The sequence below is a fragment of the Pristiophorus japonicus genome, chromosome 21, assembly GCF_044704955.1.
Source record: "Pristiophorus japonicus isolate sPriJap1 chromosome 21, sPriJap1.hap1, whole genome shotgun sequence".
Taxonomy (NCBI): Eukaryota; Metazoa; Chordata; class Chondrichthyes; family Pristiophoridae; genus Pristiophorus; species Pristiophorus japonicus.
The window spans coordinates 67,217,056-67,242,906 of record NC_091997.1 but is presented as its reverse complement, the minus strand read 5'-3'; the positions used below and the strand labels follow the sequence as shown (position 1 = coordinate 67,242,906).

At 49.7% G+C, this 25,851-nt stretch overlaps 2 protein-coding genes across 12 annotated transcripts in view; one reads left to right on the top strand and one right to left on the bottom strand.

The window, feature by feature from the left end:
• ttc23 (tetratricopeptide repeat domain 23) overlaps positions 1-6,049 on the bottom strand; it is a 64,386-nt gene extending 58,337 nt beyond the window's left edge. For 4 of the 5 annotated variants that reach the window (XR_011588263.1, XM_070864975.1, XM_070864973.1 and 1 more), the window contains exons 1-3: positions 5,801-6,049; positions 573-605; positions 1-18 (exon numbers count right to left, since the gene is read on the bottom strand). The exon at positions 1-18 is cut by the window's left edge and continues 130 nt beyond it. Coding sequence is in view for 4 of the 5 variants with exons in the window: in XM_070864975.1 (XP_070721076.1) it covers positions 1-18; positions 573-605; positions 5,801-5,892 (143 nt within the window). In the remaining variant the exon portion in view is untranslated. The remainder of the gene's footprint in view (positions 19-572; positions 606-5,800) is intronic. The other variant, XM_070864974.1, reaches the window with a different exon arrangement.
• A 6,288-nt stretch (positions 6,050-12,337) lies between these two features.
• Positions 12,338-25,851, top strand: part of LOC139234067 (cocaine- and amphetamine-regulated transcript protein-like) — a 54,198-nt gene continuing 40,684 nt past the window's right edge. For 3 of the 7 annotated variants that reach the window (XM_070864970.1, XM_070864967.1, XM_070864965.1), the window contains exons 1-2: positions 12,346-12,421; positions 19,969-20,132. The gene's annotated coding sequence lies outside the window, so the exon portion shown is untranslated. Of the gene's footprint in view, positions 12,422-19,968; positions 20,133-25,851 lie in introns of all 7 variants that reach the window. The other 4 variants (XM_070864968.1, XM_070864966.1, XM_070864971.1 and 1 more) reach the window with 4 other exon arrangements.

Below are 25,851 nucleotides of genomic sequence, written 5' to 3'. Positions count from 1 at the left end.
ATGCTGGGTGCCCCAGTTAGAAACATATAGAAACATAGAAAATAGGTGCAGGAGCAGGCCATTCAGCCCTTCTAGCCTGCACCGCCATTCAATGAGTTCATGGCTGAACATGAAACTTCAGTACCCCCTTCCTGCTTTCTCGCCATAACCCTTGATCCCCCGAGTAGTAAGGACTTCATCTAACTCCCTTTTGAATATATTTAGTGAATTGGCCTCAACTACTTTCTGTGGTAGAGAATTCCACAGGTTCACCACTCTCTGGGTGAAGAAGTTTCTCCTCATCTCGGTCCTAAATGGCTTACCCCTTATCCTCAGACTGTGACCCCTGGTTCTGGACTTCCCCAACATTGGGAACATTCTTTCTGCATCTAACCTGTCTAAACCCGTCAGAATTTTAAACGTTTCTATGAGGTCCCCTCTCATTCTTCTGAACTCCAGTGAATACAAGCCCAATTGATCCAATCTTTCTTGATAGGTCAGTCCCGCCATCCCGGGAATCAGTCTGGTGAACCTTCGCTGCACTCCCTCAATAGCAAGAATGTCCTTCCTCAAGTTAGGAGACCAAAACTGTTCCTCCTGAACTCCTTCCAGTGTCACTAAATCTGCTTGATGAAAATGAGAATTAGACTTAAAGGGCTGGATTTTTGGCTTTGCCGATGTCGGAGCGGTAAAGTTTGCGCCCGGGAACAGTTTGCACCTCAGTCGGCAAAATTGGTCAGCTGGGCCCCGAGTGTGGGGCGCAGCAGTAAGGGAGGCGTTACACACCTCTCTCAGGGCACTAGGCCTGGCTGAGCAGGCGAAAATCCCGAGCTAAACAGCCGACCTCGGAGCGCTGTAAGAGAGAGGCGTGGGGGGAGAAAACCTGAAAAAAAACACCAAAAACATTCCCAATCAATAACTCACGCCACCACAACATAAATTGCAAAGAATATAAAATAAAAAGCAATCGCACTCGCCTGAGGTGGACATTATTGATCTCACTGCGGCCGCGACAGTTCGGAGCGCCCCTGTGTCCCAGGCGGTCCCAGCAGGGGGCGCTCTGCGGGGTGTACGGGTCGGGCGGGAGCCAAAAACCAGGGGGGGGTGGCACACCGGCTCGGCTCTCCGCTCCCCGCCGAAACCGGCCCCGAAAATCCCGGCGGGGCGCTTGAAGGCGGCCGCCCGCAACAGCTTACCGCCGCCATCGCCCCTCCCGGGCGCTAACTGGGGCGGCAGAAGAACGAAAATCCAGCACATAATGCTGTATGATTCACCCTTCAAGGTACAGCTTAAAATCATGGCTTAACTCTATGCTCACTCATGCCCACATGTCATCATTGGCTTGGCTCACAACGAAAGAAACATGCTTGCATTTATATAGCGCCTTTCATGACCTCAGGACGTCCCAAAGCGCTTTACAGCCAATGAAGTACGTTTGCAAGGTGGGAAACGTGGCAGCCAATTGGCACACAGCGAGGTCTCGCAAACAGCAACATAGAAAATAGGTGCAGGAGTAGGCCATTCAGCCCTTCTAGCCTGCACCGCCATTCAATGAGTTCATGGCTGAACATGAAACTCCAGTACCCCCTTCCTGCTTTCTCGCCATAACCCTTGATCCCCCGAGTAGTAAGGACTTCATCTAACTCCCTTTTGAATATATTTAGTGAATTGGCCCCAACCACTTTCTGTGGCAGAGAATTCCACAGGTTCACCACTCTCTGGGTGAAGAAGTCTCTCCTCATCTCGGTCCTAAATGGCTTACCCCTTATCCTTAGACTGTGACCCCTGGCCCAGGCACCGGGGAGAACTCTCACTCTTCTTCAAATAGTACCACGGGATGTTTTACATCCACCAGAGAGCTGACGGCGCCTCGGTTTAACGCCTCATCCGAAAGCCTGCCCCTCCGACAGTGCGGCACTCCCTCAGTACTGCCCCTCCGACAGTGCGGCGCTCCCCCAGTACTGCCCCTCCGACAGTGCGGCGCTCCCTCAGCACTGCCCCTCCGACAGTGCGGCGCTCCCTCAGCACTGCCCCTCAGACAGTGCGGCGCTCCCTCAGCACTGCCCCTCCGACAGTGCGGCGCTCCCTCAGCACTGCCCCTCCGACAGTGCGGCGCTCCCTCAGCACTGCCCCTCCGACAGTGCGGCGCTCCCTCAGCACTGCCCCTCCGACAGTGCGGCGCTCCCTCAGCACTGCCCCTCCGACAGTGCGGCGCTCCCTCAGCACTGCCCCTCCGACAGTGCGGCGCTCCCTCAGCACTGCCCCTCCGACAGTGCGGCGCTCCCTCAGCACTGCCCCTCCGACAGTGCGGCGCTCCCTCAGCACTGCCCCTCCGACAGTGCGGCGCTCCCTCAGCACTGCCCCTCCGGCAGTGCGGCGCTCCCTCAGCACTGCCCCTCCGACAGTGCGGCGCTCCCTCAGCACTGCCCCTCCGACAGTGCGGCGCTCCCTCAGCACTGCCCCTCCGACAGTGCGGCTCTCCCTCAGCACTGCACTGGGAGTGTCAGCCAACATTATGGAAGATAAATTAAACTGCACGAGCTGAAAGCGCAGTTAATCTTTTTATTTTTGATTGCGTGTTTGAGGAAACTGGGAGAACTCCCTGCTCTTCATACAGTGCAATGGCATCGTCAATTCTGGGAGACCCCAGGTTAATGACTCCTCTGGCAATGCAGCTTCCCCTCAACATTGAAGCATCAGCCCGGATTATGTACTGAAGACCTTATTGTGGAATCTGATCCCATAAACTTCCCAGTCAGAAGTGGGAGTACCAACAACTAGGTCTACCTGGCACTTCATTAATGTATTAAACTCGTCCCGACTCACAAAGATATTGCATTTATCAATGATTTTAAAAATCACTCAGAAATTACATGTAATCAAAAGATGACACGCACAGATTGGAGTGACTGGGGCTTGGTGATAGCACTCTGGCCTCTGAGTCAGGAGGTCGTGGGTTCAAGTCCCACTCCAGTGACCTGAGCACAAAATCTAGGCTGACACTCCCAGTGCAGTACTGAGGGAGCGCCGCACTGTCGGAGGGGCAGTGCTGAGGGAGTGCCGCACTGTCGGAGGGGCAGTGCTGAGGGAGCGCCGCACTGTCGGAGGGGCAGTGCTGAGAGAGCGCCGCACTGTCGGAGGGGCAGTGCTGAGAGAGCGCCGCACTGTCGGAGGGGCAGTGCTGAGAGAGCGCCGCACTGTCGATGGTGTTGTTTTACTGACTGAGACGTTAAACCGAAGCACTGTCTGCTCTCTCAGGTGGACCTAAAAGATCCCATGGCACTATTTCAAGAAGTGCAGGGGAGTTCTCCTGGCCAATATTTATCCCTCAATCAATATCACTAAAACATTTTTATCTGATCATTATTACCTAAACAGCATAAATGTAAAACACTTACTTTTAATAAAAGACATAAATACAATGTCAAAATGGAAACACTGACAATGAACAACTTTATGGGAAAATCTCAGTATCTGAAATTACTTTGCTAAATAAACATTCTGCATAAATAAAAACAGATTTTCTGCTCATTATCACATTGCTGTTTGTGGGAGCTTGCTTTGCGCAAATTGGCTGCCGCATTTCCGACTCTTTGTTCTTCTTGGGCGGTCCCTCGTATCGAGGAAGACTTGCTTCCACACCTGAAGTGAGTTCTTAGGTGGCTGAACAGTCCAATACGAGAGCCACAGTCCCTGTCACATGTGGGACAGATAGTGGCTAAGGGAAGGGGTGGGTGGGACTGGTTTGCCGCACGCTCTTTCCGCTGCCTGCGCTGGACCTCTTCATGCTCTCGGCGATGAGACTCGAGATGCTCAGCGCCCTCCCGGGTGCACTTCCTCCACTTAGGGCGGTCTTCAGCCAGGGACTCCCAGGTATCAGTGGGGATGTCGCACTTTATCAAGGAGGCTTTCCAGGTGTCCTTGTAACGTTTCCACTGCCACCTTTGGCTTGTTTACCATGAAGGAGCTCCATGTAGAGCACCTGCTTAGGGAGTCTCGTGTCTGGCATGCGAACTATGTGGCCTGCCCAGCGACGCTGATCCGAGTGTGGTCAGTGCTTCAATGCTGGGGATGTTGGCCTGGACGAGGACGCTGATGTTGGTGCGTCTGTCCTCCCAGGGGATTTGTAGGATCTTACGGAGACATTGTTGGTGATATTTCTCCAGCAACTTGAGGTGTCTTCTGTACATTGTCCATGTCTCTTAGCCATAGAGGAGGGCAGGTATTACTACAGCCCTGTAGACCATGAGCTTGGTGGTAGATTTGAGGGCCTGGTCTTCAAACACTCTTTTCCTCAGGCGGCACTGGCGCACTGGAGGCGGTGTTGAATCTCCACATCAATGTCTGCCTTTGTTGATAAGAGGCTCCCGAGATATGGTCCACGTTGTCGAGGGCCGCGCTGTGGATCTTGATGACTGGGGGGCAGTGCTGTGCGGCGAGGACAGGCTGGTGGAGGACCTTTGTCTTACGGATGTTAAGCGTAAGGCCTATGCTTTCATACGGCTCGGTGAATACATAGATTATATCCTGGAGTTCAGCCTCAGAATGTGCGCAGACGCAGGCATCGTCCACGTACTGTAGCTCAACGACAGAGGTTGGGGTGATCTTGGACCTGGCCTGGAGGCGGCGTAGGTTAAACAGCTTCCCACTGGTTCTGTAATTTAGTTCCACTCCAGCGGGGAGCTTGTTGACTGTGAGGTGGAGCATGGCAGCGAGGAAGATTGAGAAGAGGGTTGGAGCAATGACACTCAAGAGTAACAAGGCTACGGCAACGGATGGAATCCCTACTGAGGCGCTAAAGTATAGCGGAGAGGCGCTGTTGGTGCGGATACATGACCTCATCTCTCTCATCTGGAGGGAGGAGAGCATGCCGGGAGATCTCAGAGATGCAGTGATTGTGACCATCTTTAAAAAAGGGGACAAGTCCGACTGCGGCAACAACAGGGGAGTCTCCCTGCTATCAGCCACTGGGAAAGCTGTCACTAGAGTTCTCCTCAACCGTCTTCTGCCTGTGGCCGAGGAGCTCCTCCCGGAGTCACAGTGCGGATTTCGTCCCCTACGGGGCACAACGGACATGATCTTTGCAGTGCGAAAGCTACAGAAAAAATGCAGGGAGCAGCGCCAGCCCTTATACATGACCTTTTTCGACCTTACAAAGGTCTTTGATACTGTCAACCGTGAGGCTCCATGGAGCGTCCTCCTCCGGTTCGGATGCCTCCAAAAGTTTGTCAACATCCTTCGCCAGCTCCACAACGACATGCAGGCCACGATCCTTACCAACGGATCCATTACAGACCCAATCCACGTCCACACCAAAAAGGGATGAGTTCACAAGTGTTTCGATGAAGGACTTGATATTCCAGATCCCGAACTACATCCTGAAGGGTGGAAGATGCCTGTGGGTGGATTTTTTTAAACGTGTGGTGACCGTTGCACACCAGCCACCACACGGGGCTTGACAGAGCCGGGTCTTGGTCCAGTGGCAAGGGTTAACCAGGACGACTGGAGACCTGCTCGGCTGCACGGTCCCAGCGCGCCCACAGATCGCACAGTGTGGGCTGGGCCCGTGCTGCCCCTGGGCCCTCGCGTTTCCCACATTACAACAGTGACTACACTTCATAAAGCACTTCCTTGGCTGTAAAGCGCTTTGGGGACGTCCGGTGGTTGTGAAAGGCGCTATATAAATGCATGCCTTTTCTTTCAAATTACAAAAAAAAAGCATTAAATAAAAAGAATGTTGAGGAGGATTGAACTTTGGCTTTAAATGCACACAAGTGCCACAAACAAGATCGAAAATAACATTTTAATGTCCCAAACTCACTGAGTCTCATCTCCTGCTGAAAATGCTCTTGAAGATGCTTCACTCTGCAAATCCTCCTCCAGGGCCTGGTTTAACGCTGCACTGTTCATCATGTAAAGAGGAAAATGTGTTTCACTCGCTCCTTAAATGGTTTTAAAGTGGTGTTTCAACATAAATGCACATCTTGGGCTGCTGGGCTGAGCTCAGGACAAACGGCGCGGCCGATAAACACCACCGCCACAGGCCTCACTTGCGCCTAGCAACGCGCGAGGCCCCGGTTGCCTGGCAACCCAGGGCAGCCGCTGTCAATCAGGCGTGCGCCTCCACCAATCACGAGAGAGGGAGGGCGGGACGGTGGCGAGAACGCACCAATCGCTGCAGAGAGCGAGGGAGGGCGGGACTTAGCTGAGGCCAGGTAGAAGCCAAGTTGAGAACCACCTGCTCAGGTAGGTGCTGGACAGAACAGGGGCGTGTGCAGCACACAAAATTGTTTTAAAAGGTATAAAAATATGGGAAAGAGAGAGAGAGAGAGAGAGGCAGAGGTGCCCCGGGAATTTGCGGCGGGTAATCAGGGCGAAAGGCCGACTTGAACCACCTACCGCCAACCCGTCTCAAATCTAGAAGGCCATTTTGGACCGTCGCCGAAGCCCTTCAGTGATCTCCCCATAGCCTCGATGACCGATGATGAAATGCTGGGAAGAACTGCGACATACGGAATGGATTCCTTATCGAGGAGCCCACAGTACAACCTGAAGGATCAAACCTTTCCTCGCAAACAGTGGACAACCATCAACCGCCTCAGAACCGGTCCCGGTCGATGCTGCCACCTTCTCCATCGGTGGAAGATTAAAGCCTCCCCATCATGCGACTGTGGAGCTCCTAATCAGACCCTGGAGCACATCATCATAAGCGGTCCCTCGGAATCGAGGAATGAGTCCATAGGTGGCTGAACAGTCCAATACGAGAGCCACAGTCCCTGTCACAGGTGGGACAGATAGTCGTTGAGGGTAAGGGAGGGTGGCTTCCGCTGCCTGCGCTTGATTTCTGCACGCTCTCGGCGATGAGACTCGAGGTGCTCAGCGCCCTCCCGGATGCACTTCCTTCACTTAGGGCGGTCTTTGCCCAGGGACTCCCAGGTGTCGGTGGGGATGCTGCACTTTATCAGGGAAGCTTTGAGGGTATCCTTGTAATGTTTCCTCTGTCCACCTTTGGCTCATTTGCCATGAAGGAGTTCCGAGTAGAACGCTTGCTTTGGGAGTCTTGTGTCGGGCATGCGGACAATGAGACCTGTCCAGCGGAGCTGATCAAGTGTGGTCAGTGCCTCAATGCTGGGGATGTTAGCCTGGACGAGGACGCTGATGTTGGTGCATCTGTCCTCCCAGGGGATCTTGCGCAGGCATCGTTGGTGGTATTTCTCCAGCGACTTGAGGTGTCTACTGTGCATGGTCCATGTCTCTGAGCCATACAGGAGGACGGGTATTACTACAGCCCTGTAGACCATGAGCTTGCTGGTAGATTTGAGGGCCTGGTCTTCAAACACTCTTTTCCTGGTGCACTGGAGGCGGTGTTGAATCTCCTCATCAATGTCTGCTTTTGTTGATAAAAGGCTCCCGAGGTATGGGAAATGGTCCACGGTGTCCAGGGCCGCGCCGTGGATCTTGATGACTGGAGCACATCATCGAGCACTGCCCTCAGAGGGAATTCGCAGGCAGCCTACAAGATATCCACGCTGTTACACCGGGAGCTTTGGCCCGGATATCCGACTTGGATATTGACGTTTGATTTGCTTTGCTGCTATCATACGGAAGAAGAAGTGTAATCAGGGAAACTGACTAAAGTCTCCTCTACATTGTGGGGCGGGGGCGGGGGCGGGGGGGGGGGGGTGGAGGTGGCAGGGAAATTAAACGCAAATTGGGTGACCGCTTTACGGAGCATCTCCGTTCAGTCCGTGACCACGACCCCGAGCTTCTGGTCGCTGGTCACTTTAATTCCCCGCTCCACTCCCACTCCGCATCTCCGTCCTTGACCTCCTACACTGTTCCAAAGGGACTCAACGTAAGCCTGAGGAACAGCACCTCATCTTTCAGTTAGGCACTTTGCAGCCTTCCGGACTCAACATCGAATCCAACAATTTCAGACCATAACCTCTGCCCCTATTTTTTCACACGGCAGCTGTTCATGTTTCTGCCATTCTCATTTACACCTCTTCCAAACTCATCTTTTGTTTCATTTCTTGTCCCATTACTATCTCCTTTTGCTTTACATATAAACATAGAAAATAGGTGCAGGAGTAGGCCATTCGGCCCTTCGAGCCTGCACCACTATTCAGTAACATCATGGCTGATCATTCCCTCAGTACCTCTTTCCTGCTTTCTCTCCATGCCCCTTGATCCCTTGAGCCGTAAGGGCCATATCTAACTCCCTCTTGAATATATCCAATGAACTGGCATCAACAACTCTCTGCAGCAGGGAATTCCACAGCTTAACAACTCTCTGAGTGAAGAAGTTTCTCCTCATCTCAGTTCTAAACGACCTGCCCCTTATCCTAAGACTGTGTCTCCTGGTTCTGGACTTCCCCAACATCGGGAACATTCTTCCCGCATCTAGCCTGTCCAGTCCAGTCAGAATCTTACATGTTTCTATGAGATCCCCTCTCATCCTTCTAAACTCCAGTGAATAAAGGCCCAGTTGATCCAGTCTCTCCTCATATGTCAGTCCAGCCATCCCGGGAATCAATCTGGTGAACCTTCACTGCACTCTTTCAATAGCAAGAACGTCCTTCCTCAGACTAGGAGACCAAAACTGCACACAATATTCCAGGTGGGGCCTCACCAAGGCCCTGTACAACTGCAGCAAGACTTCCCTGCTCCTATACTCAAATCCCCTTGCTATGAAGGCCAACATACCATTTGCCTTCTTCACCACCTGCTGTACCTGCATGCCAACTTTCAATGACTGATGAACCATGACACCCAGATCTCGCTGCACCTCCCCTTTTCCTAATCTGCCGCCATTCAGATAATATTCTGCCTTCCTGCTTTTGCCCCCAAAGTGCACAACCTCATATTTATCCACATTATACTGCATCTGCCATGTATTTGCCCACTCGCCTAACCTGTCCAAGTCACTCTGCAGCCTCTTAGTGTCCTCCTCACAGCTCACACTGCCACCAAGTTTAGTGTCATCTGCAAACTTGGAGATATTACACTCAATTCCATCATCTAAATCATTGATATATATTGTAAATAGCTGGGGTCCCAGCACTGAGCCCTGTGGCACTCCACTAGTCACTGCCTGCCATTCTGAAAAGGACCCGTTAATCCCGACTCTGCTTCCTGTCTGCCAACCAGTTCTCTATCCACGTCAGTACATTACCCCCAATACCATGTGCTTTAATTTTGCACACCAATCTCCTGTGTGGGACCTTGTCAAAAGCCTTTTGAAAGTCCAAATACACCACATCCACTGGTTCTCCCTTGTCCACTCTACCAGTTACATCCTCAAAAAATTCCAGAAAGGGACGTTTTCCCTTTCATAAATCCATCCTGTCACTGCTTTTCAAATGCGCTGCTATTTCATCCTTAATAATTGATTCCAACATTTTCCCCACCACCGATGTCAGGCTAACCGGTCTCTAATTACCCGTTTTCTCTCTCCCTCCTTTCATCCTTTTTGTTATTTAATCTCTCCGGCCTTCCGCCCTATCACAGACCTTCCCTTTGGTACTTCCCTCCTTTCCCTTTTCCCTGCTTCTGCACTTGCAGGAGCGGCGAGGTCAGGGTGAAGGAGCGGCAAGAGTCTGTAGAGGGACGTGATCGGAGCCCAGGAGAGGCGCGAGTTCGGGGCCCAGAAGCAGCATGGGCCCAGGGGCAGCACGGGCCCAGCCCACAATTCGATATGTGTGCGCACTGGGTCCGTGCAGCAGAGCTGGTCTCCAGTTGTCTTGGTTAACCCTTGCCACTGGACCAAGACCTAGCTCTGTCAAGCCCGTGTGGTGGCTGGTGTGCAACGGTCACCCCACGTTAAACAAATCCACCCACAGGCATCTTCTACCCTTCAAGATTTAGTTCGGACCTGGAATTTTAGGTCCATCATTGAAACACCTGTGAACCTTTTGACATGGAAGCAAGTCATCCTCGGTTCGAAGGACTGTCTATGATGATGACTTGCTTAAAATCTGTTACATCTCTAAACTTGTTCCAATCATCGACTGAAAGGTCATCGATCTGAAACGTTAACTCTGTTTCTCTCTCCACAGAAGCTGTTTAACCGGCTGAGTATTTACAGCATTTTCTGTTTCTAAAACGGTCGAAAACCTTGACCTTTCCGCAGGAATATTGCTGTTAAATACCCCATTCAAAGTTTTGGGTTAGGTATAACTGCGGTTTTAACAGTGTATTGTCGGCTAAACAAAGGTTATGGTCCTGAAAAACTAATTTTAATTTTGAGGAGTGTCAAATTTAACCATTTTAATAAAAATTAAAATTTTTAAGAAACTTTTTTTTTACAAAAGTTTGTTCCAATTTATTTCAGGTTTGCCTTTTCCCCATCAGAGAGTCCCAACCTTGGTTTTGCTTGCGATAACATTTTTTAAAAGTTAGAATTAAATGAGCTTACTCACTTCCCGGTCTGTGAAGATTCTGCACTGTGATTGACCGCTTTGTTGACATCACAGCAGCTTGTTTCCTGTTTACTTACGCTGGTTTCAACTGCACATCGGGAAAGCTGAACTTCTCGCCACGGACATCGTGAGATCTTTGTGGGAAGCCTACTTTGGGGCCAGTGGCGATCGCCCTTGCTTCGCCGCTAACCGCAAATTACAGGCCAATATATGTCAAAATAAATATATAATAAATCATCATCATCATAGGCAGTCCCTCGAACGAGGATGACTTGCTTCCACGAGTTCACAGGTGTTTCGATGGAGGACCCGATGTTCCAGTCCTGAACTCCAGCTGAGGGGGTGGAGGATGCCTGTGCGTGGATTTTTTTAACGTGTGGTGACCGTTGTCCATCAGCCACCACACGGGCTTGACAGAGCTAGGCCCAGTGGCAAGGGTTAACATAAGAACATAAGAAAGAGGAGCAGGAGTAGGCCATACGGCCCCTCGAGCCTGCTCCGCCATTCAATAAGATCATGGTTGATCCGATCATGGACTCAGCTCCACTTCCCTGCCTGCTCCCCATAACCCCTTACCCCTTTATCGTCTAAGAAACTGTCTATCTCTGTCTTAAATTTATTCAATGTCCCAGCTTCCACAGCTCTCTGAGGCAGCGAATTCCACAGATTTACAACTCTCTGACTGAAGAAATTTCTCCTCATCTCTGTTTTACATGGGCGGCCCCTTATTCTAAGATCATGCCCCCTAGTTCTAGTCTCCCTCATCAGTGGAAACATCCTCTCTGCATCCACCTCATCAAGCCCCTCATAATCTTATACGTTTCGATAAGGTCACCTCTCATTCTTCTGAATTCCAATGAGTAGAGGCCCAACCTACTCAACCTTTCCTCATAAGTCAACCCCCTCTTCCCCGGAATCAACCGAGTGAACCTTCTCTGAACTGCCTCCAAAGCAAGTATATCCTTACGTAAATATGGAAACCAAAACTGCACGCAGTATTCCAGGTGTGGCCTCACCAATACCCTGTACAGCTGTAGCAAGACTTACCTGCTTTTATACTCCATCCCCTTTGCAATAAAGGCCAAGATATCATTAACCAAGACGACTGGAGACCTGCTCTGTTGCACGGACCTAGTGCGCACACATATCACAGTGTGGGCTGGCCCGTGCTGCCCCTGGACCCTTGCCTCTTCTGGGCCCCGTACCCTCACCTGTCGCACCTCCGCCACAAACACTTGCCACTCATCCGCCCCGACCTTCGCACTCCTCTGTACCTGCCGATGTAGTCTGGAGAAATGCGCTCAGTTCTGGGCAGCACACCTGTGGGGAGGCTCTATTGGCCTTGGAGTGGGTGCAGCGCCAGGTTGATACCGGGTCCTGAAGGGTTAAGTTGTGAGGACAGGTTGCACAGATCTCAGGCCAGAGCTGGCCCACTGTCGCTGCTGCCCCCACTGAGCCCAGTTTGAGCCATTTCTGACCCAAAGAGGAGTGAATGTCCCGCTGGGCTTTGAGCTCTGGTGCCGGAATCCCGTTCAGGCAAGCCTCGTGGGTCGAGTCTCTAATAGTGTCATGTATGTACTTTTGGGATCACTAGCCACTAGATGGCGTCACTGTGGGCTGCACGCACGTGTGTGCAGCCCAAGTATAAAAGGCCAGCCACTTTGGGCCTTAATAAAGCAGAGTCAAGGTCATACCCCTTGGAGTTAAACAGTACTCAGTCTAATAGTTATTGCATACACAACAACTAGTCATGAGCGCTGTGTGTGAAATGAGCTTGGCAAGTTCCTAATGGGCAGAATAAGCCATCCATATGTTATCACAATCTCATTTGTTTAGGTGAGCGGTGGCCTGGGACATCGTGGCCCCCTCTCCGACCTGTGAGAGAACAGCTCCGCAGGTCGGGCTACAAAGGAGCTGGAACGGCATACCATTCAACCTCCAGCGCGAGCTGCTCCAAGGATTTTGAGAAGCGCGACTGGTCGCCGTTTTGGAGCGTGGGCAGGCACATCGGCAGAGCCCAGGTACATATAATATATATATATCTATAAATCTCACAGGCTTGTCAAGTACCACAATTTCTAAAAATTCCCTTCTCCATTCCTGAAAACAGGACTTTTGTTGAGGTGTCTCTATACCTCAACTAATTGATGGTTCTTCATGCCACAGCCTTGACAGTGAGCATTGGCAAGCTGTTCAACTGTGGAAAGCATCACATCAGATTCTGCCTTCTCTCAGACGCTTTCATTAAGGGCAGAAGTCATGAGTCAGAATCCTTCCTGACTATACTGCCCTCCTTTGGCCAGAGAAATGTTTAACACCGACTGCTTTTGCTCTGGCTCAGACATGATAACTCAGCAGGGACCAGGGATCAAATCTGGGACGACCCTATTCTGTAATTTTATCATCATCATCATCATAGGCAGTCCCTCGAACGAGAATGACTTGCTTCTATATGAGTTCACAGATGTTTTAATGAAGGATCTGATATTCTAGTCTAAATTAAAAAGTAGGGCCTCAAAAGTAGTAATCTCAGAATTGCTACCAGTGCCACGTGCTAGTCAGAGTAGGAATCGCAGGATAGCTCAGATGGATACGTGGCTTGAGGAGTGGTGCACAAGGGAGGGATTCAAATTCCTGGGACATTGGAACCGGTTCTGGGGGAGGTGGGACCAGTACAAACCGAACGGTCTGCACCTGGGCAGGACTGGAACCAATGTCCTAGGGGGAGTGTTTGCTAGTGCTGTTGGGGAGGAGTTAAGCTAATATGACAGGGGGATGGGAACCTATGCAGGGAGACAGAGGGAAGTAGAATGGGGGCAGAAGCAAAAGATAGAAAGAAGAAAAGTAAAAGTGGAGGGCAGAGAAACCTAAGACAAAAAGCAAAAAGGGCCACATTACAGCAAAATCCTAAAGGGGCAAAGTGTGTTAGAAAGACAAGCCTGAAAGCTCTGTGCCTCAATGCGAGGAGTATTCGGAATAAGGTGGATGAATTAACTGCGCAGATATCAGTTAACGGATATGATGTAATTGGCATCACGGAGACATGGCTCCAGGGTGACCAAGGCTGGGAACTCAACATCCAGGGGTATTCAACATTTAGGAAGGATAGACAGAAAGGAAAACGAGGTGGGGTGGTGTTGCTGGTGAAAGAGGAAATTAATGCAATAGTAAGGAAGGACATTAGCTTGGATGATGTGGAATCGGTGTGGGTGGAGCTACGGAATACCAAAGGGCAGAAAACAGTAGTGGGAGTTGTGTACAGACCACCAAATAGTAGTCATGAGGATGGGGACAGCATCAAACAAGAAATTAGGGATACGTGCAATAAAGGTACAGCTGTTATCATGGGCAACATGAATCTACATATTGACTGGGCTAACCAAACTGGTAGCAATGCGGTGGAGGAGGATTTCCTGGAGTGTATTAGGGATGGTTTTCTGGACAATATGTCGAGGTACCAACTAGAGAGCTGGCCATCCTAGACTGGGTGATGTATAATGAGAAAGGACTAATTAACAATCTTGATGTGCGAGATTCCTTGGGGAAGAGTAACCATAATATGGCAGAATTCTTTATTAAGATGGAGAGTGACACAGTTAATTCAGAGACTAGGGTCCTGAACTTAAGGAAAGGTAACTTCGATGGTATGAGACGTGAATTGGCTACAATAGACTGGCGAGTGATACTTAAAGGGTGGATAGGCAATGGCAAACATTTAAAGATCACATGGATGAACTTCAACAATCGTACATCCCTGTCTGGAGTAAAAATAAAACGGGGAAGGTGGCTCAACTGTGGCTAACAAGGGGAATTAAGGATAGTGTTAAATCCAAGGAAGAGGCATATAAATTGGCCAGAAAAAGCAGCAAACCTGAGGAATGGGAGAATTTTGTAATACAACAGAGGAGGACAAAAGGTTTAATTAGGAGGGGGAAAATAAAGTATGAGAGGAAGCTTGCTGGGAACATAAAAATTGACTGTAAAAGCTTCTATGGATATGTGAAGAGAAAAAGATTAGTGAAAACAAACTTAGGTACCTTGCAGTCAGATTCAGGTGAATTTATAATGGGGAACAAAGGAATGGCGGACCAGTTAAACAAATACTTTGGTTCTGTTTTCACAAAGGAAGACACAAATAACCTTCTGGAAATACTAGGGGACCAAGGGTCTAGTGAGAAGGAGGAAAAAAGGATATCCTTATAAAGCGGGAAATTGTGTCAGGGAAATTGATGGGATTGAAGGCCGATAAATCCCCGGGGCCTGATAGTCTGCATCCCAGAGTACTTAAGGAAGTGGCCATAGAAATAGTGGATGCAATGGTGATCATTTTCCAACAGTCTATTGATTCTGGATCAGTTCCTATGGACTGGAGGGTAGCTAATGTAACACCACTGTTTAAAAAAGGAGGGAGAGAGAAAACAGGTAATTATAGACCGGTTAGCCTGACATCAGTAGTGGGGAAAATGTTGGAATCGATTATAAAGATGAAATAACAGCGCATTTGGAAAGCAGTGACAGGATCGGTCCAAGTCAGCATGGATTTATGAAAGGGAAATCATGCTTGACAGATCTTCTGGAATTTTTTGAGAATGTAACTAGTAGAGTGGATAAGGGAGAACCAGTGGATGTGGTGTATTTGGACTTTCAAAAGGCTTTTGACAAGGTTCCACACAAGAGATTGGTGTGCAAAATCAAAGCACATGGTATTGGGGGTAATATACTGACGTGGATAGAGAACTGGTTGGCAGACAGGAAGCAGAGAATCGGGATTAACGGGTCCTTTTCAGAATGGCAGGCAGTGACTAGTGGGGTGCCGCAGGGCTCAGTGCTGGGACCCCAGCTCTTTACAATATACATCAATGATTAGATGAAGGAATTAAGTGTAATATCTCCAAGTTTGCAGATGACACTAAACTGGGTAGCGGTGTGAACTGTGAGGAGGACCCTAAGAGGCTGCAGGGTGACTTGGACAGGTTAGGTGAGTGGGCAAATGCATGGCAGATGCAGTATAATGTGGATAAATGTGAGGTTATCCACTTTGGGGGCAAAAACACGAAGGCAGAATATTATCTGAATGACGGCAGATTAGGAAAAGGGGAGGTGCAACGAGACCTGGGTGTCATGGTTCATCAGTCATTGAAAGTTGGCATGCAGGTACAACAGGCGGTGAAGAAGGCAAATGGTATATTGGCCTTCATAGCGAGGGGATTTGAGTATAGGAGCAGGGAAGTCTTACTGCAGTTGTACAGGGCCTTGGTGAGGCCCCACCTGGAATAGTGTGTTCAGTTTTGGCCTCCTAATCTGAGGAAGGACATTCTTGCTATTGAGGGAGTGCAGCGAAGGTTCACCAGACTGATTCCCGGGATGGCTGGACTGACATGAGGAGAGACTGGATCAACTGGGCCTTTATAAACTCGAGTTTAGAAGGATGAGAGGGATCTCATAGAAACTTACAAGATTCTGACAGGACTGGACTGGTTAGATGCGGGAAGAATGTTCCTGATGATGGGGAAGTCCAGAACCAGGGGACACAGTCTTAGGCTAAGGGGCAGGCCATTTAGGACTGAGATGAGGAGAAACTTCTTCACTCAGAGAGTTGTTAACCTGTGGAATTCCCCACCACAGAGAGTTGTTGATGCCAGTTCATTGGATATATTGAAGAGGGAGTTAGATATGGCCCTTACTGCTAAAGAGATCAAGGGGTATGGAGAGAAAGCAGGAAAGGGGTAGTGAGGGAATGATCAGCCATGATCTTATTGAATGGTGGTGCAGGCTCGAAGGGCTGAATAGCCTGCTCTTGCACCTATTTTCTATGTTTCTATGTCTTGCACTCCAATTGAGGGGGTGAAAGATGCCTGTGCGAGGATTTTTTTAACATGCGGTGACCGTTGCACATCAGCCACCACACGGGCTTTGACAGAGCTAGGTCTTTATCCAGTGACAAGGGTTGAACGAGGACGTCTGGAGACCTGTTCTGCTGCACGGAGTAGTGCGCACACATAATCGCAGAGTGGGCTGGCCTGTGCTGCCCCTGGGCCCTGGGCTCTTCTGGGCCCCGTACCCTCATTCGCCGCACCTCCGCCACGATCTCCCACCGCACCAAACATTCGGCGAACCTCAGCCACGATCACCCACCGAATCTCAGCCACGGTCCCTCGACGCTCTTGTGCCACGACCTTCTCGCTCGCCCGCTGTGCCAGGGCCCCGCCGATGCTCCTGCCCACGCTCCAAACGGCGGCCTGAGTCCTGATGACGTCACCCAGTCGCCCACCTTGAGCAGCTCGCGCTGGATGTTGTGGCGGTACGCTGCTCCAGCTCTTTTGTAGCTGACATGTGGAGCTGTTCTCTCACAGGTCGGGGTGGGCCACCATGTAATGCTACATGGGGCAGCTCACTAACCAACTGAGCCTTTGAGGGAGCTCTCTCAGTCGGTTTAAAAAGTTAGCTGTAATTAAAGTGTGAGTAGAATTTCAGTGTTTCACTGACCCCCAGAACCTATTTGTACTGTGTTCGCATGGTTGTGATGGTGTCGGCTGGGGCTCAATGGGCAGCACTCTCACCTCTGAGTCAGAAGACCCACTCCATAGACTTGAGCACAAAATCCAGGCTGACTCTGCAGTGTATGCCCCGCATTGGCATTTAGTACCACGTTAGTGGTAGTCCCCAAGCAGTTCCCGGCTTGGAGCTGGTGAGGACGGGGTCCTGTATATTCCTAGACCTTCGCAGTCTGCGCAGTGATAAACCATGCAGGGCACAATGATTATATATAATCCAGGGACTTTATCCGTAACTGTCGTCTTCTGCACAACGAAGGTGGTGAGTAAGTGGGTCCGTACTGTCAACATCATGGGCCGCCCCGACCTGTGTGAGAACACCACCAGGGGCAGCACGGGCCAGCCCACACTGTGCGACATGTGTGCGCACTCGGTCCGTGCAGCAGAGCTGGTCTCCAGTCGTCCTGGTTCAACCCTTGCCACTGGATAAAGACTGAGCTCTGTCGCGCCCGTGTGGTGGCTGGTGTGCAACGGTCACCACGCGCTAAAAAAATCCACGCACAGGCATCTTCCACCCCCTCAATTGTAGTTCAGGATCTGGAACATCGGGTCCTTCATTGAAACATCTGTGGAAGCAAGTCATCCTCGTTCGAGGGACCGCCTATGATGATGCCCTGTGAGAGTGCCACACTGTCGGAGGCGCCGTCTTTCAGATGAGACGTTAAACCGAGGCCCCGTCTGCTCTCTCAGTTGGATGTATGAGATCCCATGGCACTATTCAAAGAAGAGCAGGGAAATTCTTCCCCAGTGTCCTGGCCAATATTTATCCCGCAACCAACATCACTAAATAGAACACTTCAAGAGTACTTAATTGGTTGTAAAGTGCTTTGGGAAGTCCTGAGGTCATGGACCGTGCTATATAACTGTAAATCTTTCCGCGGAACCTTTAAATTGAACGACACTTAGGCAGATATTACTATCAATTATCCTGTATGATGGATAGCTAGCTTATTAAAATTTAAACATTTGGGTTTCATCAACTGAGAGAGAGTTAAGGGACTTGCATGCATGGTAAAATTATGATTTGATAGAAGAACAGTCTTTAGTACTCAAGTTGCAAAGTGCTGATTTTGGAAAGTAACCATGGGAATACAAGTTCATTCTGTTTGTTTGAAAAACAGTTTAAAAGGCAATTGGAGATAAAAAGGGATTTAGCAGCCTTAATGAAAGGACTGTTTTACCAGAAGTACTGTGACACACTTCGTGTTTGGAATTTGCAAGAATTGATTTTTAGTGGACAAGGAGATTGACGAATGAGAGGGGCCTTGATCCTGCACGAGGGAGAAAAGGAATCTGGAGAGGGATTATAAGGAAGAACCCGCATTTATATAGCACCTTTCACATCCTCAGGACGTCCCAAAGTGCTTCACAGTAAATTGAATACAACAACAACAACTTACATTGGTATAACGCATTTAACATAGCAAGACACCCCAAGCAGCTTCACAGGAGCGATATCGACTACTTTAAATTAATTCTCGGGATGTGAGCATCGCTAGCAAGACTGACATTTATTGCCCATTCCTTGTTGGTATTTCACAGCCTATGAAGTCCTTTTTGAAGTGTAGTCACTGTTGTAATGTGGGAAACACGGCAGCCAATTTGCGCACAGCAAGCTCCCACAAACAGCAATGTGATAATGACCAGACATTCTGATTTAGGGATACATAATGGCCGCGTCACCTGGAAGAACTCCCCTGCTCTTCTTCGAAATAGTGCTGTGGGCTCTTTTAACGCCCCCCCCACCCCGCCCCCAAGGTTTAAGGTCACATCAGAAAGCGCGACAATATTTCCCCTGCAGACATAGAAACACAGAAAATAGGTGCAGGAGTAGGCCATTCGGCCCTTCGAGCCTGCACCGCCATTCAATATGATCATGGCTGATCATGCAACTTCAGTACCCCATTCCTGCTTTCTCTCCATTTTAAAGTGTGATGGTTGCTCAGATTTCTAATATATTATAGATAGAGTTACAAAACATGGTGAATGGAGTGTGGCTCAGGAGGAACGGGGGACTTTGGAACTCTGGTTCCCAAACCTCTCCCCCACTGGGGGTTTTCCGCGCCTCATGTCTGGATCTGTTGTAGCCTTATTGATAGCAACTGATTGCTCTGATTGGTCAATATCTCCATTATCGCTGTATCTTGCAACTACCAGGATGATAGACGGCGTACAAGATGGACCCTGTTTTTTTTTCATCTAGCAATTCCCATATTCTTATGAAAAACTGGTGAGTTGCAGTAATAGCACGTTGCATGTATATGCAGTGTCCTCCTACATCCACTTGGGAGCAGTCTTGTTACACAGATGAGAGAGAGTAAGAGAAAGTAACTGCTGAGAAATTCATCATCATAGGCAGTCCCTCGAAATCGTTGCTTCCAATCTAAAAGTGAGTTCTTAGGTGACTGAACAGTCCAATATGGGAATTACAGTCCCTGTTACAGGTGGGACAGACAGTGGTTGAGAGAAGGGGTGGGTGGGACTGGTTTGCCGCACGCTCCTTCCGCTGCCTGCGCTTGTTTTCTGCATGCTCTCGGCGACGAGACTCGAGGTGCTCAGCGCCCTCCCGGATGCTCCACTTGGGGCGGTCTTTGGCCAGGGATTCCCAGGGGTTGGTGGGGATGTTGCACTTTATCAGGGAGGGTGTCCTTGAAACATTTCCTCTGCCCACCTTTGGCTCGCTTGCCGTGTAGGAGTTCCGAGTAGAGCGCTTGCTTTGGGAGTCTTGTGTCAGGCATGTGAACAATGTGGCCCACCCAAAGGAGCTGGTCGAGTGTGGTCAGTGCTTCGATGCTGGGGATGTTGGCCTGGTTGAGGACGCTAACGTTGGTGCATCTGTCCTCCCAGGGGATTTGTAGGATCTTGCCGAGACATCGTTGGTGGTATTTCTGGTGTCTAATGTATATGGTCCACGTCTCTGAGCCATACAGGAGGGCGGGTATTACTACAGCCCTGTAGACCATGAGCTTGGTGCCAGATTTGAGAGCCTGATCTTCGAACACTCTCTTCCTCAGGTGGCCGAAGGCTGCACTGGCGCACTGGAGGCGGTGTTGGATCTCGTTGTCGATGTCTTCCCTTGCTGATAGGAGGCTCCTGAGGTATGGAAAGTGGTCCACGTTGTCCAGGGCCGCGCCGTGGATCTTGATGACTGAGGAGCAGTGCTGTGTGGCGGGGTCAGGTTGGTGGAGGACCTTTGTCTTACGGATGTTTAGTGTAAGGCCCTTGCTTTCGTATGCCTCAGTGAAGATGTTGACGATGGCTTGGAGTTCAGCCTCTGAATGTGCGCAGACGCAAGCGTCGTTGACAGAGGATGGGACAAACTTGGATCTAGCCTGGAGACAACGAAGGTCGAACAGGTTCCCACTGGTTCTGTAGTTTAGTTCCACTCCAGCGGGGAGCTTGTTGATTGTGAGGTGGAGCATGGCAGGGAGGAAGATTGAGAAGAGGGTTGGCGCGATGACGCAGCCCTGCTTGACCCCGGTCCGGACGTGGATTGGGTCTGTGATGGATCCATTGGTCAGGATCACGGCCTGCATGTCGCCGTGGAGCAGGCGGAGGATGGCGACAAACTTTTGGGGGCCTTTTCGCCTCCCGTTGGGGTGCTAACAGGGCACAAATGGCTTTGCGACCGGGCGCGGCACTGATATCGACACCCGCCGTATTGCGCGGGAGTTTAGCGGCGGCGCTACGGCGATGCGCACCCGATCTCCTGGGCCTGAAAATCGTGATGTCATCGGCGTGCGCATCGCTCGGACCTGAAATTGACTTCCGCCCCCTGGAGCAGCACTGGACGACAGCACCCAGAGCTGGAGGAGGCGCAGATTGGGCGGCTGCCCCTTACGGGGGCGATAATTAAAGGCGAGGTGGCCGAGCTAAGTAAAAAAAAAACCTTACTGTTGTGAATGCAATAACTCAAAAGACTGAATGCTGTAAACCCCAAACAGGTACAAACCTGGCTCTACTTTATTAGGGCCCGAAGTGATCACATTACAAGATGGCTGGCCTTTTATAGCTGGGCCGCACACACGTGCGCACAGCCCAATGACCTCCAACAATGGTGCCACCTGGTGGCTAGTAAACCCAAGCATACATACATGACAATATCCCCCTTTAAGATATTAGTAACGGTCTTTTTACAGCGTCACAGTCCAATACTAGACGCTTACATGGATCATAATGTACCAGCAGCTTGTTAGTAGCTTTCTCAAAAGCTCTATCTTGAGACGCACCCCAAACCCAGGTGTCGCCTTTTCTTAGCGGCATGAGCAGTGGCTCTAATGAGGTGCTAAATCTAGATAGGAAATTAGCGAAGTAGTTGAGTAGACCAAGAAACGAACACAGCTCTGTCACATTCTGAGGCTTGGGTGCATTTTTGATGGTCCTGGATTTCGAATACGTAGGCCTGATACCGTCAGCAGCAATTTTCCTCCCCAGAAATTAGACTTCCGGTGCCATGATGACGCACTTCGAGCATTTCAGTCTGAGTCCCACTTTGTCCAGATGGTGTAGAACCTCTTCGAGGTTGTTCAGATGTTCGGCGAGTCACGACCTGTGACCAGGATGTCATCTTGGAACACGACGGTTCTGGGGACGGACTTCAGGAAACTCTCCATGTTCCTCTGAAATATGGCTGCAGCCGAGCGAATTCCAAAAGGGCACCTGTTGTAGATAAACAGTTCTTTATGAGTGCTGATGCACGTAAGCTTCTTCGACCAGCTCCTGTGTCATGTAAGCCGACGTCAGATCCAGTTTTGTGAACGACCTCCCCCCAGCTAGCGTTGCAAACAGGTCATCAGTCTTCGGTAATGAGTATTGATCCTGTTTCGAAACTCGGTTGATCGTAACCTTGTAGTCTCTACAAATCCTGACAGTGCCATCGCTTTTCAACACAGGAACAATGGGGCTGGCCCATCCGTTAAATTCGACCTGTGATATGATCCTTTCGCGCTGGAGTCTGTCCAGTTCGATTTCGACCTTCTCCCTCATCATGTAAGGAACTGCCTGAGCTTTATGATGGACGGGTCTTGTATCCGAGTCTACGTGGATCTGCACCTTGGCTCCCGTGAAATTGCCGATGCCTGGTTCATACAGCGAGGGGAACTTGCTCAGCTCTTGAGCACATGGAGTATCCTCCTCCGACGACAACGCTTTGATCTCATTCCAGGTCCATTTGACTTTTTCTAACCAGTTCCTGCCGAACAGCATTGGACCACTGCCTGGAACAATCCATAACGGTATATCGTGAACCACACCATCATACGACACCTTGACTACTGCACTGACAATCACCGTTATGAGTTCTTTAGTGTACGTATGCAACTTGGCATTGACTGGACTCAGCATAGGTCTCACAGCCTTAGTATCCCAAAGCCTGTCGAATGTCCTCTGGCTCATTATTGATTGACTCGCACCCGTGTCCAATTCCATCGATACTGGCACACCATAAAGTTTTACATTAATCATTATCGGTTGGCTCTTTGTTAGGAACGAATGCAGTCCATACACATCCTCCTTTGGTATCTCGGATTGTATGTCCCGATCCGCGCTAGACTGGTCATCATCCTCCATGTGGCGTGTCGCAGCACGCTTGCTCAGTTGCAGACACATGCGCTGGAGATGCCCCACTCTCGAACAGCCTTTACAAATAAACTGTTTAAACCGACACTGATGATGCCAATAATTGACCCCACAACGCCAACACGGTGATATCGGATTAATTCCTGTTGGCGGACTTTGAGCAGCCACAGGTTTCGCGTACGTAGTCGGGTAGGCCCTGCCATATGCAGCTCTGCCAAACGACGATACTATCTTGTTTACAGTACTTGCCGAGTTCCGATTTTTCAATGATATCTGCTTTAAGCTTTTGTCCGTCGTCATGCATGATTGGGCAATCGTGATGGCCTTGCTCAAATCCAGCGTCTCCGCCACCAGTAGCTTACGCAGAATCACCTCGTGGTCGATGCTGATTACAAAGAAGTCCCGCAGCATGTCTGCCAACGCAGTTTCGAACTTACACGGTCCAGCTAGACGTCTTAGGTCGGCAACGAATTCCGATACATCCTGGCCCTCAGAACGAATGTGTGTATAAAATCGATATCTTGAGATGATGATGCCTTCATCTGGTTTGAGATGGTCACGTACCAGAGCACACAATGTCTCATAGTCCTTGTCCGTTGGACTTAAGTTGCGAGAGGCGATTCTTTATGATTCCATACATTTTCGGTCCGCAAACCGTGAGGAGGACCGCCTGGCACCGAACTGCGTCTTCCTCTTTCTCCATTTTGTTGGCCACGAGGTACTGGTTCAAGCGGGCTACAAAGTCTGCCCAATCTTCTCCCTCCATGAATCGCTCCAGAATTGTGCTCATTTGTGCATGCGAAGGTTCATCGTCAAATGTTGTGTATGCAATAACTCAAAGACTGAATACTGTAAACTCCGAACACGTACAAACCTGGCTCTACTTTATTAGGGTCCAAAGTGATCACATTACAAGATGGCTGGCCTTTTATACCTGGGCCGCACACACGTGCGCACAGCCCAATGACCTCCGACAGTGGCACCACCTGGTGGCTAGTAAACCCAAGCATACATACATGGCACTTACCTTTAATGTTGCTGTTTTTTCCGCCTGTGATCGTTCAGTCCGAGTCTCTGCTCCAGTGCTGGACGGATCGCGCGAGATCGCCACTGCCTTGGTGGTCCAGGTACATTCCTTTTACATTGCACAGCCTGCAGCGATGGCCGTTCACTTTAAGGGAGGGAAGGAGCCATTGAACGCGGCAGCGCTGCACGGCCCAATGTGCAGCCTTGTGGAGAACTCCGGCCTGCCTGATGCCACTAGCGCTCCGAGAAGGAAGTGGAAAGAAGCGCTATGCTCCACTTCCTGCTTGGAGCGCAAACGGCGAACTTTTAAAAAGTTTTAAATCATTAGCGCCTGGCGCTAACTTTTCAAACTTAAAAAAATTAGTGAATTTCTCCCCCATATTTTTTACATACTGCGGTTAGCATAAACTTTTTCAGAAGATTGATCTCCACACAGGAATACATTCACCAGATAGAAACTGTGAGCAAGAATTCAGGCCGATTTCCCCCTCCCCTGAGGCCAACAGCAGCAACAGCGTCAGCTGGGGCTCAGTGGGCAGCACACTCGCCTCTGAGTTAGAAGGTTGTGGGTTCAAGTCCTACTCCAGAGACTTGAGCACATAAATCTAGGCTGACAGTCCCAGTGCAGTGCTGAGGGAGTGCCGCACTGTCGGAGGTGCCGTCTGTCAAATGAGAAGTTAAACCGAGGCCTCGTCTGCTCTCTCAGGTGGATGTAAAAGATCCAATAGCACTATTTGGAAGAAGAGCAGGGGAGTTATCCTCAGTGTCCCAGCCAATATTTATCCCTCAATCAAGATTTTCTGGTCATTACCACATTGCTGTGTGTGGGAGCTTGCTGTGCACAGATTGGCTACCGCGTTTCCCACATTACAACAGTGACTACACTCCAAAAGTACTTCATTGGCTGTAAAGTGCTTTTAAATGTCCGGTGATCACGAAAGGTGCTATATAAATACAAGTCTTTCTGTCTTTCTGTCTTTCAACCTTATGGCTGAACTGGCACAAGAGTCACTAGATCTGGTCTCACTGCCCCTTGGCTGGAGTGAAGGAAATGCGGCTAGTGTTTCCACATCGGATCCCCTCCCTGATGGCCATTGGTGTGCTTGGCCAGCATGTTGGACTGTGGTGCCCCCTTAGTCGAATAGCCCGCCAAGACTCACTGATGAATGGAGTAAAATCGAACGGGGTATAAAACCAGCTATGCACCCAATTCCGTCCGGCTCCCGACGGGCGTGCTAAGTTCAAATGACCCCCTGAAGTGCATAGAATACTGAGCGAGTGTTGCAATGTTACAGATTGCCTCTCTGTTCCAATGGATGTTCCAGGGGGCCGTCGTTTAAGGAAAAGCAGTGAGTTCTCCCAATCTTCTGGCCAACAATTTCTCTCTCACTCAACGCCACCAAAAAAAATAGATGAAGTGGCCGTTCCCCTCTGTGCTCTTTGTGGGATCTTGCTGTGTACAAAGTGGCTGCCTGCGTGGCAGTAATTGGATTTCAGAGTAATTCCTGGTGCACGAGGTGCTTCGAAGTTTTTAGGAGACGGATTGAGGCGCTATATAAATGCAAACCTTTTATTTGAACCCATTGCTGTGCAGAACAATTTCTGGGCTGGCTTTTCAAATTTTACTTCATCATCTTTGTCAGTGCGATAACAGGACTGCTCCAAAGAATAATTTTGTTTATTAAAAAGTGGTAACTGTGTAAAGATACAAGACACCCAGGACACAGCCAGCGAGACACAGGGAACGATTCTGAAAAGCACAAGCCCTTTTTTCGCTTAACGATTGTCTGGATATTTGTCAAACGGGGAGGTAGCTAATTAAGACTGGTGACAGGAAAATCTATGGAGCGCATCTTTCCCTGGAATCTGCTATAACAACTTTACAAAATAGGGCTTCTTCAGAGCAGCAGGCATTGTTTGCACAGATTGTATGCACCAAACTAAGATCTTACTGCGCTGTTCACTGCATGTTTTATATAGACTTCTGCAGCCTAATTTTACAAGAACAGGAATTTTTTATTAATTCTTGTGATTTGTGGTTTAATAACAGCATTCGCACAAACTTTTATGTTATGCAGTTCTCTGTTCGAGTGATCTTTGAGGGGGTTACAGTGCACCTTCATGGCAATGCGAATCTTTTGCAGTTAGCTGCACGATAACTTGCGTGACCGGTTCTAGTCTGACAGCCGAGAGCATTAGATCCTTCTCACCAGTGTACTGGCTCGTAATATTAAAGAGTTGTGTTGGAAAGAGTGCAGATCTGCTCATTTTTGTTTTATTCATTTCCTGGATGT